The 12988-nt window shown below is 42.6% G+C and overlaps 1 protein-coding gene across 2 annotated transcripts in view; it reads right to left on the reverse strand.

Moving 5' to 3' along the window:
- The window catches only part of CACHD1 (cache domain containing 1), a 219910-nt gene that overhangs the window by 69515 nt on the left and 137407 nt on the right, over positions 1-12988 (reverse strand). For both annotated transcript variants that reach the window (XM_003784248.3, XM_012801646.1), the window contains one exon: positions 12717-12823. In XM_003784248.3, coding sequence (XP_003784296.1) covers positions 12717-12823 — 107 coding nt within the window. The remainder of the gene's footprint in view (positions 1-12716; positions 12824-12988) is intronic.

The following is a 12988-nucleotide window of genomic DNA, read 5'->3' on the forward strand; positions in this document are numbered from 1 at the left end:
AAAAAAAAAAAAAAAAAAAGAAAAACAAACAAAAACCTATAGAAAAAAGTAAGAAGACAACAAAGAATAAAGGATGGTGGAAAGCAGGTACGTGGATTTGCCACTCTAGAGAGAGAATAAACTCCCAACTGGCTATAATCAAACTTATACAAACAAGGGGGGAAGAGGACATCCTCACTTCCTACTGGCTCAGATAGGCCAGGACTGCCAACAGTGACCTAGCCCTGCATACACATCCAAACAGTACCAGGAAAGGTTCTTCAGATAACATGATGGAGGAAACTTCATGTCAGCCTTTAAAATCTGAGGACTTACCACAGGGAGCTCACTGTGATGTCGGATGAACAAGAGGAATTGTTTTCTCATCTCAAATTTTATGTTAATTTTGGGGCAACTATTAAAATCTCTTCTACTCCAAACCCTTAAAAGCAGGAATGATGCCTACTTGCTTATTTGGATAAACCTTGCAGACCAGGTAGCCAGTGGAAGTTGCGCTTAAGTCCTAAAACTTTTGCTTATGAATTCTGCTGCAGACGGTGTAATAGAAACCTTTGTCTTTGGTTGTTAAGTTCAGGACAATGCTCCTCCAACTAAGTCCGAAAAAGAGGATCTTAACAATTTCTGTGCCACGAAAGTTTGGTCATCTAGAGATGCCAGAATCTTTTCAATGCACGAGAAGAAAACATACAAAGAAAACACCCAACAATAAAATAGTTTTCAAAGTATCAAAAATCTAAGTTTACAGCAATATGTTTATTTCTGTATTAAGATATTATTAATATATCAAGAAAGATTCAGTGATAGGTCTAATACTTTCCATAATACGGAAACTGTAATGAGCAGATGTGGCATTTTTTGATGGAAACAGTTACAATTTCTTTGCTAACAAAATCACTGGTATAACAAGTACACTGAGGATTTTCTCCAAATTTATAATTGAATTAGAAGTTAATTAAAATAATGATCTAATTTATTTAACATCTGAGTTCATGAACTGCTTGATTCTATCCATGATCCCCCTAGAAGGGGGCAGAGTCTGCCTGTAGCTGAAGGACATTCTTGCTGATTTTAATGCTCCATGAGTTAAAGATCTACCTGAGGTCAGGTGCAGGGGCAGCTGACCTTAACTCCAGCTACTCAGGAGGCTGAGGAGAAACAATCTCTCAAGGCCAGGAATTCCAGACCAGCCTGCAATATAGAGATCCCACTTCAAAAAAAATTGAGGAGAAAGAGGAAGAACAAGAAGGAAGAAGAAAGAAGAAAAAAAGGAAAAGTAGGAGGGGAGGGAAAAAAAAGAGAAAAAGCAAAGGTGATTTCCTTGTGAGGACAGCTGTGTGGTGACTGTGACTATGAAGCTCCCCTTCATGCAGAGGCAGGAAAATAACAGATACTTGTTTCCAAGATCAGCTCTGCCTCTATTTTATATTAATTACTTTGTTACAGCAACTCAGAAAAGATCAAAATAACATTGAAGTTGTTTACATATATGGACAAAACAACTGATGAGATACAGTGTGGCCAACCCAATCTACTTTCATTAAACCTGCTCTACTAACTAAAAATTTCCAGGGGGCCATGAAGATGACAATCAGCAAAGAAAGAGATGAGATTTAAATAAAAATCATACTTACTGGCCAGGCATCAATCTAGAAATTTTGTTTATGCATTTTTGAAATATCACAATTTGTTTTATAAAGTCAATGTAGCTACTGTCATTTTACAGAGGAGACAACTGAAGCTGAGACAGGTGACTTCATACAACAGCATAGACATTATTACATTAAAAGTGTAAGAGGCAGGCCAGGAGCAGCAGCTTATGCCTATAATTCCAGAACTTTGAGAAACTGAGGTAGAGGATCTGTTGAGGCCAAGAGTACAAGACTAGCCTAGGCAACATAATGAGACTCCATCACTACAAAAAGAAATGATTAGCTGGACATGGTGGCAGGTGCCTGGAGTCCTAGCTACCCAGGATACTGAGCCAGGAGTAGGCGTTGAGCCCAGGAGTTTGTGTTTATAGTGAGCTGACTGCATCAGGATCCTCCAGCACATGGCATACTAAACTCTGGATAATTCTAACATGTGTGCCTCAGATTCTCTGACTCCAAATGCCTGATTCCATTTTCACTATCTACATCTAACTAGTTCTTATGCTGGTAGCCTTTCCAGTCAAAACAATGTGCCCTTTAAACTCCCTGTCTGCCCTCAAACCAACCCACCTATTGGTTTGTACTTGGCCTGTGACTTTTGTCTTCTCAACAATATTACCTCCCAAAGGTGAAAACAAACAGAAAATGCTGGAGATGAGAAGCCTGTGGCCTCCTGTGGCAGGGAGCTCTAAACTTTGATGCCCAATGCCACTCAGAAACACACACCCTGCTCCACCTCCCTCAGCTTGCTGAATGGAAAACAGGGGCTGTCCTGACACAGAGAGACAGACACACACACTACATGCACACACACACATACACACACTACAAACACACACTACACGCAGAGACACATACACTACACTACACGCAGAGACACACACTACACACACACACACACACACTACAAACACATACCACACACACACACACATTTTCTCCACAGATCAGAATTTACTCAGTACCTTTCAGTTATGTTCTGAGCAATAACAAACATTTTGGGGGAAAATATATAAATCAGTGTTTGGAGGACAGCAAACAAAATTCCCATCACTATGGCCTGGCACAGTTCCCACTCCTCACTGTCTTGCCACATACCCATCCTGGAGGCCACATTTCAGGGACCACAAGGTTCTGTCAGGCTGCTCCAGGAGAGTGAGTCCAGGCCACCTGCTGGGCACCTTGCTAAGGCTTTTCTGGGCATGTCAATAGTACAACAACCGTATGAAGTAGGTTTATTTATTAGTCAGAAAACCAGGGTATGAAAAGTTTAACTTTCCAAGTATATAATAGCTGGCAAGAGATATAATTATTACCATTTTATAGCTATGGACATTCTGGTTCACAAAGGGAGACCAACTTTAATCCAGAGTCCTGATGAGACCTAAACTACACTGCTTGGTGCTTCTGCTATCACACCAACCATGACCCTATGGCCCATCAGGAAAGTTAAATTAGTGACAGCTGACCAAGGCTGCTTCTAGAACAACCCACCAATCCTGTCCTCCCTCCCAGTATGTATTGTGGCCTAATACTAAGGAGAGGGCACCTTGAATTTCTGACTCACACTCACAGCTCTTCATGTCCATCTGTCCTCCATTCTCAGGTCAGTGAAAGGCTCAGAGAATCCACAGTGAACTTTTAGGACACCCAAGGTTAGCGAGGACCCTCTGCTCTTCTTTAATCCAGAGTGAACTTCTAGGTACCCTGAGATCACTGAGGACCCTCTGCTCTTCTTTAGTCCAGAGTGAACTTCTAGGTACCCTGTGATTACTGGGGACCCTGTGCTCTTCCTCCTCTCTTGTAGGGCACTCCCAGGGGATCCCAAGGTCCAGGTGCTCTTTAAGCATTCACAGAAGGAATAAAAGAAAATTAACAAAAATGTAGTTCTCAAGCCCAGTTGATCATCACAGTTTTTGAAACCTACAGATTCCCAAACTTTCCCAAGATAACATTCTGATTCTCTAGGTCTATGTGGGGACCAAAGAATAGCTCTGCTTGTTTGTTTGCAAAGCACCCAGATAACTCTGATGATAAGCCAGTTTGGGGGTAACTAACCCAAGGTGTTAAGTTCTATCATCTCGGCTATTTTCTTAGCTTCTTACACTATCAACATCTGCAAGTTTCTGTAATTCAAAGAAGAAATTTTAGCAGCAGGAATAACAATAAAAACCTTCCTATGTGCTAAATTTTCAGTGACCTTTCCCTTTGTCTCAGCCAAGTGACCTGGAAGAGTGGCCTGCACGGATTCCTGGTTCTTGCTACCTGTCCACCCCATGTCTCACCACTTTACTCGTGCCACAGCCCCTTTCCACCGCCCACCCACCACTCTTGGATGACCCCAACAGTCAGCCCAAATGCTGCTTCTCTCTGGTCAACAATAGATTCGGCTACTTCCTACAAAGCTCTCTTGCTTCTCTTCCTTAAAATCTGTCTGTTGGTTGCCTTCGAGGTAAAAAACAAGTCACAGTAAAACCAAATCAAAACCAAGCAAATCTCCTCAGAATGACATAAATGGCCCATCAAGATCTGGCTTAGCACTATGCTTACTTTCTGAAACTTGCTCCCCTTTAAACAATCATCCATTCTAGCTGCACGTTTTACAGGTTCCAGAACTGGTGCTTGCCACGAGCACATCCCTGGATTAACTCCTGCCCATTTTTAAGACCTGGCTTGGAGCTCAGAGCCTGGGCCACATGCTCTGGCCTAGAAGTGAGGGCTGTGCTGTGACCATTCGTCTCTGGTTCCCACCTGCCCCTCCGGTGTGCATGCAGGACACAACTATATCCCATATTCTCTAAGGGCGGCAGCTCTTTCACCATCTGGGTATGGTGGGACTTCTACAGGCTTGTCATTTGGGAGATGCTCCTTATGAAGGAGAGTAAGAGAAAGGCTGCATGTACTGTGGGTCTCAAGCTTGGCTAACCAGAAAAATGAAGCTATTGGCAACTGACATACTGGAACACAGCCAAGGCGGAGGTCTGAGTGCTAGGAGACTATAGTTTGACTTTAGGTATCGAGAGTCTCAAGAGTCAGGCAGAGAGCAGCAGTGGAGACACATCTTTGTCAGGAGTGTCTGTCTCAGGGAAGCCAGGACATGCAGGGTCATGTCGGCACTGGCAAGGTGCATTTTGATGTTAGCAGATCAGTTACTTTTTTGACTATTTCTAGTCTGTAAAATGAAACTGATACTTACCCCTTGAATCCACGTAAGAATAAAGTGAAAGTATAAAATAGGTCATGACGCACTGAGCAGCAGTTGGCTGACTTCCTCACGTGCGCTGTGTTTGGATGCACACGGTGCCCTGTGGACGTGGAGGCTCTGGTTCACCTGTACAGCCCGTGTCCCTCTGCATACCTGGGACACCAGTGTATGTGAGGATCTGCCGCTCAGCTAAGGAAACCAGTGCTGCCTCACAGCAAATCACAAACCCAATCTTGTCTTCACTGAAGTCCCTCAGAAGCCTTGATTATTTCATTATAAAGATGAAGAAACAAAAGCAAAAAGAAAATTCTAGAACCTTCCATCCCTTTATTCAATAAGAAGTTACTGTGTGCCTGCTATGGGTGAGGCATAGCCTTGGACACTTGGCATATAATAAACAAAAAGAAGCACAGTGTCAAGTAGATATACAACATACAAATTAAAGCTCTATAAGAAGAATGTGGCCTGAAGTCGTAACAAAGAGTTCTTGTTGAACTGTGTAACTCTGCAGGATCACCTCAGTGCATGCAAAGATTATTTTACACTATGTTATAGTCCATTAATGGTGCAATAGTATTCATTGTATCTAAAAACCCAGTATACACATCTTAATTAAAATGCTGAAAATGCTCACGATCATCCAAGCCTTCAGTGAGCTATACTGCTTTGTAGGTAGAGGGTCCTGCCTCGATGTTGGCGCTACTAACAGACATGGGTGAGGGCTGCTGGGGCTGGATGACTGTGAAGCGAGCCACATCGATCAACTCTTCCTCTCACAAAAGCTTTCTCTGTTTGACAGCATTTTACCCACACCAGAACTTTTTCTCTTTCAAAATTAGAGTAAATCCTCTCAAATCCTGCTGCTGCCTTATCAGCTAAGCTGATGTAATATTCTAAAGCTTGCCTTTGTTATTTCAACACTATTCACAGCAATTCATCAGGTATAGATCCCATTGTAAGAAACCACTCTCTTTGCTTGTTCATAAGCAGCAACCCGGCCACATCTTCAGGCTCCACTTCTAACCCCAGTCCTCTGGCTATTTCATCACATGCAGCTCCCTCCTTCATGTAAGTATTGAACTCTCAAAGTCATCCATGAGGGCTGCGATCAACTTCTTCCAAATTCCTGTTAGTGCTGACATTCCGACCACTTTCCATGACTCCCAAATGTTCTCAGTGGCATGTAGAATGGGGAACTAGATCCACCAGAGTCCCTATCTAGGGCAGCTACAGCCTCACAAAACGTGTTTCATAAATAATAAGACTTGAAGGTCAACATTACTTCTTGGCTCGTGGGCTGAAGAATGCTGTGTCTGAAGCATGAGAACAGCATTTAACTTCGGCCATATCTCCTTCAAGGGCGCTCTGGGGTAACAGGGTGCACTGTCATTGGGCAGTAATATTTTGAAAGGAATTTCTTTTCTGAGCAGTGGCCTCAATATTGGGCTTAAAATATTTAGTAAACAATGCTGTAAACAGATTATGCTGTCATCTGAGCTTTGTTGTTCCATTTATAAAGCACAAGCAGAACAGACTGAACACAATTCCTTTTTTTTTTTTTTTTTTTTGGAGACAAGAGCCTTAAGCCTGTTGCCCTGGATAGAGTACCGTGGCATCACAGCTCACAGCAAACTCCAACTCCTGGGCTTAAGTGATTCTCTTGCTTCAGCCTCCCAAGTAGCTGGGACTATAGGTGCCCACCACAATGCCTGGCTATATTTTGATTGTAGTTGTCATTGTCGTTTGGCAGGCCCAGGCTGGATTCGAACCCTCCAGCTCTGGTTATGTGGCTGGCGCCTTAGCTGCTTGAGCTACAGGTGCTGAGCCACTTTCTTTTCTTTTTTTTCCAGAGTCTTACTGTCACCCTAGGTAGAGTGCCGTGGCATCATAGCTCACAGCAACTTCAAACTCCTGGGCTCAAGTGATTCTCCTGCCTCAGTCTTCTGAGTAGCTGGGACTATAGGAACTGCCACAATGCCCAGCTACTTTTTCTATTTTTAGAAGAGATGGGGTCTGCTCTGGCTCAGGGTGGTCTCAAAATCCTGAGCTCAAGCGATCCTCCCACCTGGGCCTCACAGAATGCTGGCAGTACGAGCATGAGCCACCACACCTGGCCCATTTTTAGCTTGTGATTTAAAATGAGAGTCAAACAACTCTCCCTTTACATGACTACTTGATGCCATTGTAGGGCTATTAATGGGCCTAACTGCTATATTTTTGTCTCAGGGAATGGGGAGGCCCAAGCCAGAAGAGGGAAGGAGAGCGCCCATGGCTCAGTGAGCACACACACGTTTATCAGTTAAGTTTCTACCTCACATGGGAGCAGTTTGTGGTACCCAAAATAATTACAGCAGCAACATGGAGGGTCATTGGTCACAGGTCACCATGGCAGATGCAATGATAATGAAAAAGTGTGAAATGTTGTAAGAATTAGCAAAATGTGACACAGGGATACAGAGTGAGCCCAGAGGATCACTGGCTTGCTGGCCAGAGGTCGCCACAACTTTCACTTGCATAAAAAGCAACACCTGTGAGGTGCAGTGAACCGAGGCAGGCCTGAAGTGACAAACTGGGGCAGATGGTCCCTGCAGTGTACTGGTTATCTCAACACTACACGATCATTGCCACAGTGAGACAGAAATACAAACATACAGAGGGTGCCAAAAAATATATACACAATTTAAGAAAGGAAAAAGCTGTATTCATATTATAATACTCAATATATACCAACAACAAAGACAAGTACAAGGTACATTGAACACTTCTTGTAACTGCAGAAGTAAAATGTGACTTGAATATTATAAATTTAATACAGTTTTTTCCTTTCTTAAAATGTGTATTAATTTTTGGCATGCTCTATACATGCATAAGAATGTTCAGGGTACATCTGTTAAGTTACAAAATGGCACCGTTATGAGTGTAACGTGATGTGGTCTAAGTGTGTTTGTATGTATATATACACACATATGTCAATATACGGCCAAGATAATCTGAAATCGGTGCAATAGGGTTTTTATGGGAAACTGTAAGGAAGACCAAATTTTGAAGTAGCCTGCAGAACAGGGACAGAGCTTGAAGGGGAAATGAGGACAAAGAAGACAGCCCTGTTTATTCTTTAGCATCTACGTGTGCACATATAGACACAGACACAGGATTACAACCAAGTCACGTAAGCTCAAACAAGAATCTCGCATTCTGAATGATTAAATAATTTTCAGATGTTACATAAATAATGACCACATTTTTTATGACACAAAGCTCTAGTAATTGGCATAAAAAGGAATGAGAAGTATCTAGCTTGGTTGACTTATTTTAGGTCAAATGTGGCTTTCTCATTGCATTGCTACTAGGATAATTTTGCTAATGAATCCAGCACTGATAATTTTCACAGTATTTTAAAGGAAAGAGAAAGTCCTTTAGCACCTGGCTACCCACTGCCACTCACACAAGGTAGTGATGGGGCCAGTGACGGGAGAGATAGAGCCAGTGATGACGGCAGAACTGGGGCCTATAAGGCCACCTGCATGCCCTACAGTCTTCACCTCTGTACAGCAACTTATAAATGCTCCTGCACTGTGAATCCTGCTTCCCAATGCAGACTGCAACATCATCAAGATTGAAGTTTACAACTCAAATGGTCTTTAAATCAAATGTAATAAAGTGCAGACATCTTTTCAGAGAGAAAGACTAAGTCCTACCTCCACTCTTGCCTCAAATGCATAAATTGAGAGAAAAAGACATTTTCTTTGGACTCTTTGAATAAAATCTCTTTTGGGGATCAGGCTATGCACAAGGAAATAGCTCACAGGAATTTAAAAGAAAAATAAAAGAGAGATAGAGAGAGAAACTAGGGATAAAAGCAGGAAAGACCTGAGCACAGCATTGCCAGCATCATGTTAAGTGACATGCTGTCAAACTTCAATTATTTAAATAGAGTCAGGGGTAAGGAGTTGAGTTAGAGAGTAGAGATCTGGTGGGGAGGTGTAAGAAAAAGAACATGTGTGTGCTGGATGAATGGACAAGGGACCCAGTCTTTGATAAATGAAGCTAAGAATGGTTTATGATTTATGTGAGTCTGTTTCCAGCTAGTCTGAAAGGCAAACTGAAACTGTGCCATCGTTTAGAGGCCCACTGATGAACGATGTGGTCCAAATAAGCTGAAAGCTAGACATCTTATAGATGTAAATGTCAGACATGTGATAACCCAAGGAGAGCACATCAACTCTGCTCCGAAAAGGGGGACTCTGAAGTCACCTCTCTCCATCTTCACCCCTCTCATGTTGCAGAAGACTGTTTAAGTCTAAGTCTGTGGACTCTGGGACGCCACTGCTGTCCAGCAGAACGTCACAGCACTTCCAATACCAGCAGTCAGCTTTCACAGACCTGGACGTTGCCAGAATCTGCCTGTAAATATAGCTGTGTCAACTATGCTGAGAACAACTCTTGTTATGTGTGAGGATACCCTTGAGATATGCTCTCAGAAATATCAAAATTCAAGGTCTGGTCTGTATATATTTTCCTCTGCTCTTCCCACCCTCCAAGTTTTCAAACTATCTCATCTCTTCCTTAATGAATAATGAAATAAATCATGAAATTTTGTTGGGCTTCCTGATTGTTTGTGTGGCTGGTTTTTACTATAAACCCTTAACAAAGAGTAGTCTACGACTGGTAGGTCTGCAATGCTTTTTCCCTGGTCCTCGTTCTCAGTGGACAAGAGAATCACTAAGGAGGGAGTGTCCTCACGATCACAGCTCTCGTCTTAGGGGGTCTCTCTGTCCTGTCCCCACGGTCACAGCTCTCGTCTTAGGGGGTCTCTCTGTCCTGTCCCCACGGTCACAGCTCTCATCTTAGGCGTTCTCTCTGTCCTGTCCCCATGGTCACAGCTCTCGTCTTATGGGGTCCCTTTATCATGTCCCCACGGTCACAGCTCTCATCTTACAGGGGTCTCTCTATCCCCACCATCTTCCTTCCCTCCTCTTACCATGAACAGATGCCTTGTGCTTGCAGAGTCTCCCCCAGTGACACCGGCACCTCTCTCCTGGCCATCTTATCCCCACTCTTGTAACTAGCTTTTCTCTACTAGATTATTCCCCTCTAGCACATGAACTTGCTGTGATTTCTCTCAATTTAGAAACATCTTCCTGACCCCTGAGGCCTGGCAGCATCCTTCACATAAACCTCTGGAGTTTTGTACATGCTCAGGAGCTCTGCCTGCTAGGATCAGCCTTTCTGTCCATCGTCCTCCCAACAGCCCTTGCCAAGTTCTCCAGGGGCCTCCCAGCTATGCTCTGTGGCTGCTTTTCTAACCCTCCACCACACTGGCCTAATCCACTTGATCTGCACATGTTTGTTGAGACATTTTCTTCACCTGGCTCTTCAACTCCATTCTATATTCTATAAATCCATTCTGTATTAGCCCAGACTCCTTCCACCAGACACTCGCAGGCTGCTTTTCCCCACTACACTCATCATCATCTCCCACACGATTTCTTTAAGACGTGCATCTCTCGGAACCCAGATCAAAGCTCTTTGCTTTGTTCTTAGATCTTGACCCAGTACAAAAGAGAGCATTTACCATAAAGAAGATATCTCGTGAGCATTTGCTGAGCACCCTCAACTGTTGGGGCCTGTTGGCTGCACTTGATGAACAGAAGGCCATTCTTCTAGAGTAGCCTGAAAACTGGCCCTGTGCCCACAAAGAAAAAGGACCTACAGCTACTTTTGATGAAGAAGCCAGATCCCAACAATGTGCTCCTCATCAGAAACTAAGGACACACATAAGACCAAGCTGTGAGGATGACGTCCAGATGCAGCAGCCTCCAGAACCACCAGGTCCAACCCACGGAGGCGGAAGGTGATGGCAGGGGGAGCCTTTCTGGACCCCACATGAGCATACCCCCTCCTCAGCCTTCCCTCTGCTGCCATCCCCTCATAGCCAGGAGGGGATGGAGCCTAATGTTCGGAAAAGTGCTTTCTGCTAGAAAGGAGTCAAGATGCATTGGAAAGCAAATCTGTAATTATCTTTTGTTTTATTTTCTCCTGAGTATAAAAACAATGAATCATTAGTTTAAAATTAAGAAAATTAATAAGGAAGTAAAAATACCCCACTATTCCACCACTAAAAGATAACTACTAACATTTATGTGTGGATCCTTCTAGATCTTATATAAATAATGCACTAATTAAAAAAAAATTTAGATAGACACCCCACAATTTAGCACAAATTATAAAAATTTTAACTACATAAAATGTTGGATTACATCATGTGTCTAGAACATTTTTAAATCTGGTCCTATTCAAAGGTCTTTAGACCTAGCAACATCTCTTGTGTTACTGAGCATTTTTTAAGGGAAATAACTAAATTTGGAACCCAGACAGTCTAGTTCCAGCTTGGGCCCTGTGCCAGCTGAGGGATATTCCACAGCTGATTTCCTCTGCCCATTCCATGCCCTCATCTATTTTTTTCTGCCATTTTTTAAATAAAAAATATTCCCATTTGCCTCTTTTCTAGCAGTAACCCACTCCTGCTCCAGAGGCTTCCAAATTACCTGACCAATAAAAAAATACCCAAATCCATTCTATATTAGCCCAGACAGCAATACCTGGCAAATTTAAGTTGGACCATTTATCTAACAGCTATAGTTTGTGTTATGTCTAAGAAACACAAAATTCTGGCTGGGTACAGTGGCTCAGCCTATAATCCCAGCACTCTGGGAGGCTGAGGCGGGTAGATCACTTGGGCTCAGGAGTTTGAGACCAGCCAGAGCAAGAGCAGATCCTGTCTCTACTAAAAATAGGAAAAACTAGCCAGGCATTGTGGTGGACACCTATAGTCCTAGCTGCTCAGGAGGTTGAAGCAGAAGGATCACTTGAACCCAGGAGTTTGAGGTTGTTGTGAGCTATGATGCTGCAGCACTCTACCCAGGGATACAGAGTGAGACTCTATCTCAAAAAAGAAGAAACATAAAACTCATAGCTTGCTCCTTCCAGACCTTTGTGTTTACAATTCCCAAGGACTACAGTTTCTCCCCCAAACTGAGACTGAATGGGATCCTGACAGTGAATAATCTGGTCTTCTGGCTTTTTTTCTTAGGTTTTACACATCTATCAGAAACCTGGGATTTGGAAGACACAGTTCTTTATGCTTAAGGATCCTTCTTGTTCCAGGGATAAGGGACATCTTAGGTGTGTCCTGAGCCTTAGATTCTTTCCTGGTAAAATCTGGAGATTGAGGATGGTGTGATTTCTAAAGTTCTTTCACCTCTTGGTTCTCAGGCTCATCAATCAACGTTACAAAAAAGGGAAGAAACATAGAGTGGGTCCTGAAGCAAGGAAGCAGAGACGCCTGTTGCTCTGAGCTGTAAGTGGCTGGATAAACACAGGTGCCTCATCGCTGTTAACAACAGGGCCAGGAAGAAAGCCCAGCTCGGACTTACACTAAGTTATTAATAGAAAAGCTCACACATTGTTCTTCTGAAAAACCCCCAAATAGGTTAGAAATTATAAATAGGGAATGCAAATGAAATTCAATATCTTACTGCAAAGATACCCCGGTCTTTAAAACAACTATGGAAAAACGCATTAACGAGTGAGACAATGGATTAAAGAGCCTAGCAAGGTGCCTGGCATGTGCCATGTATGTGTTCCATAAATAGCTACAAAGCAGAGGCTAAATACATGGCAGCTTGGTTTTTTTCTTCCTTTCCCTTTTTTGCATGTTAACTTTCCAGTAAGAAATATCCACTTTTAAGTAGATAATATTTTTCCTACAAACTTAAAGAAAATTGTTTGAAGCAATATATTTATACAACTTGAACATGGTAGAACATAGTTCATCTTTACAAAACCAACTGATTACTGACCTGAATTTAAGTCTCGTCCTGGATTGAAGGCTCTGCTATTAACTGTAGTAGAAAGTCGATCACAACTAATTGTTCTGGATACATTAGTATTGAAATTCCCATCAAATCTGAAATAATAGAAGAGAATTAGCAATTAGGTATTCAATTAAGAAAAACCAACCAACAAAAATAGTTTATTCTGTGTATAAAATAGGTGAGCCCATAAACAGTAAAACTGTGATTTAAATATCCTTCCCAAATGACTTCCAGACTCTGTGTGTGTGTGTGTGTGT

Source organism: Otolemur garnettii, unplaced genomic scaffold, assembly GCF_000181295.1.
Source record: "Otolemur garnettii isolate 467f Iridium unplaced genomic scaffold, OtoGar3 scaffold00010, whole genome shotgun sequence".
Classification (NCBI taxonomy): domain Eukaryota; kingdom Metazoa; phylum Chordata; class Mammalia; order Primates; family Galagidae; genus Otolemur; species Otolemur garnettii.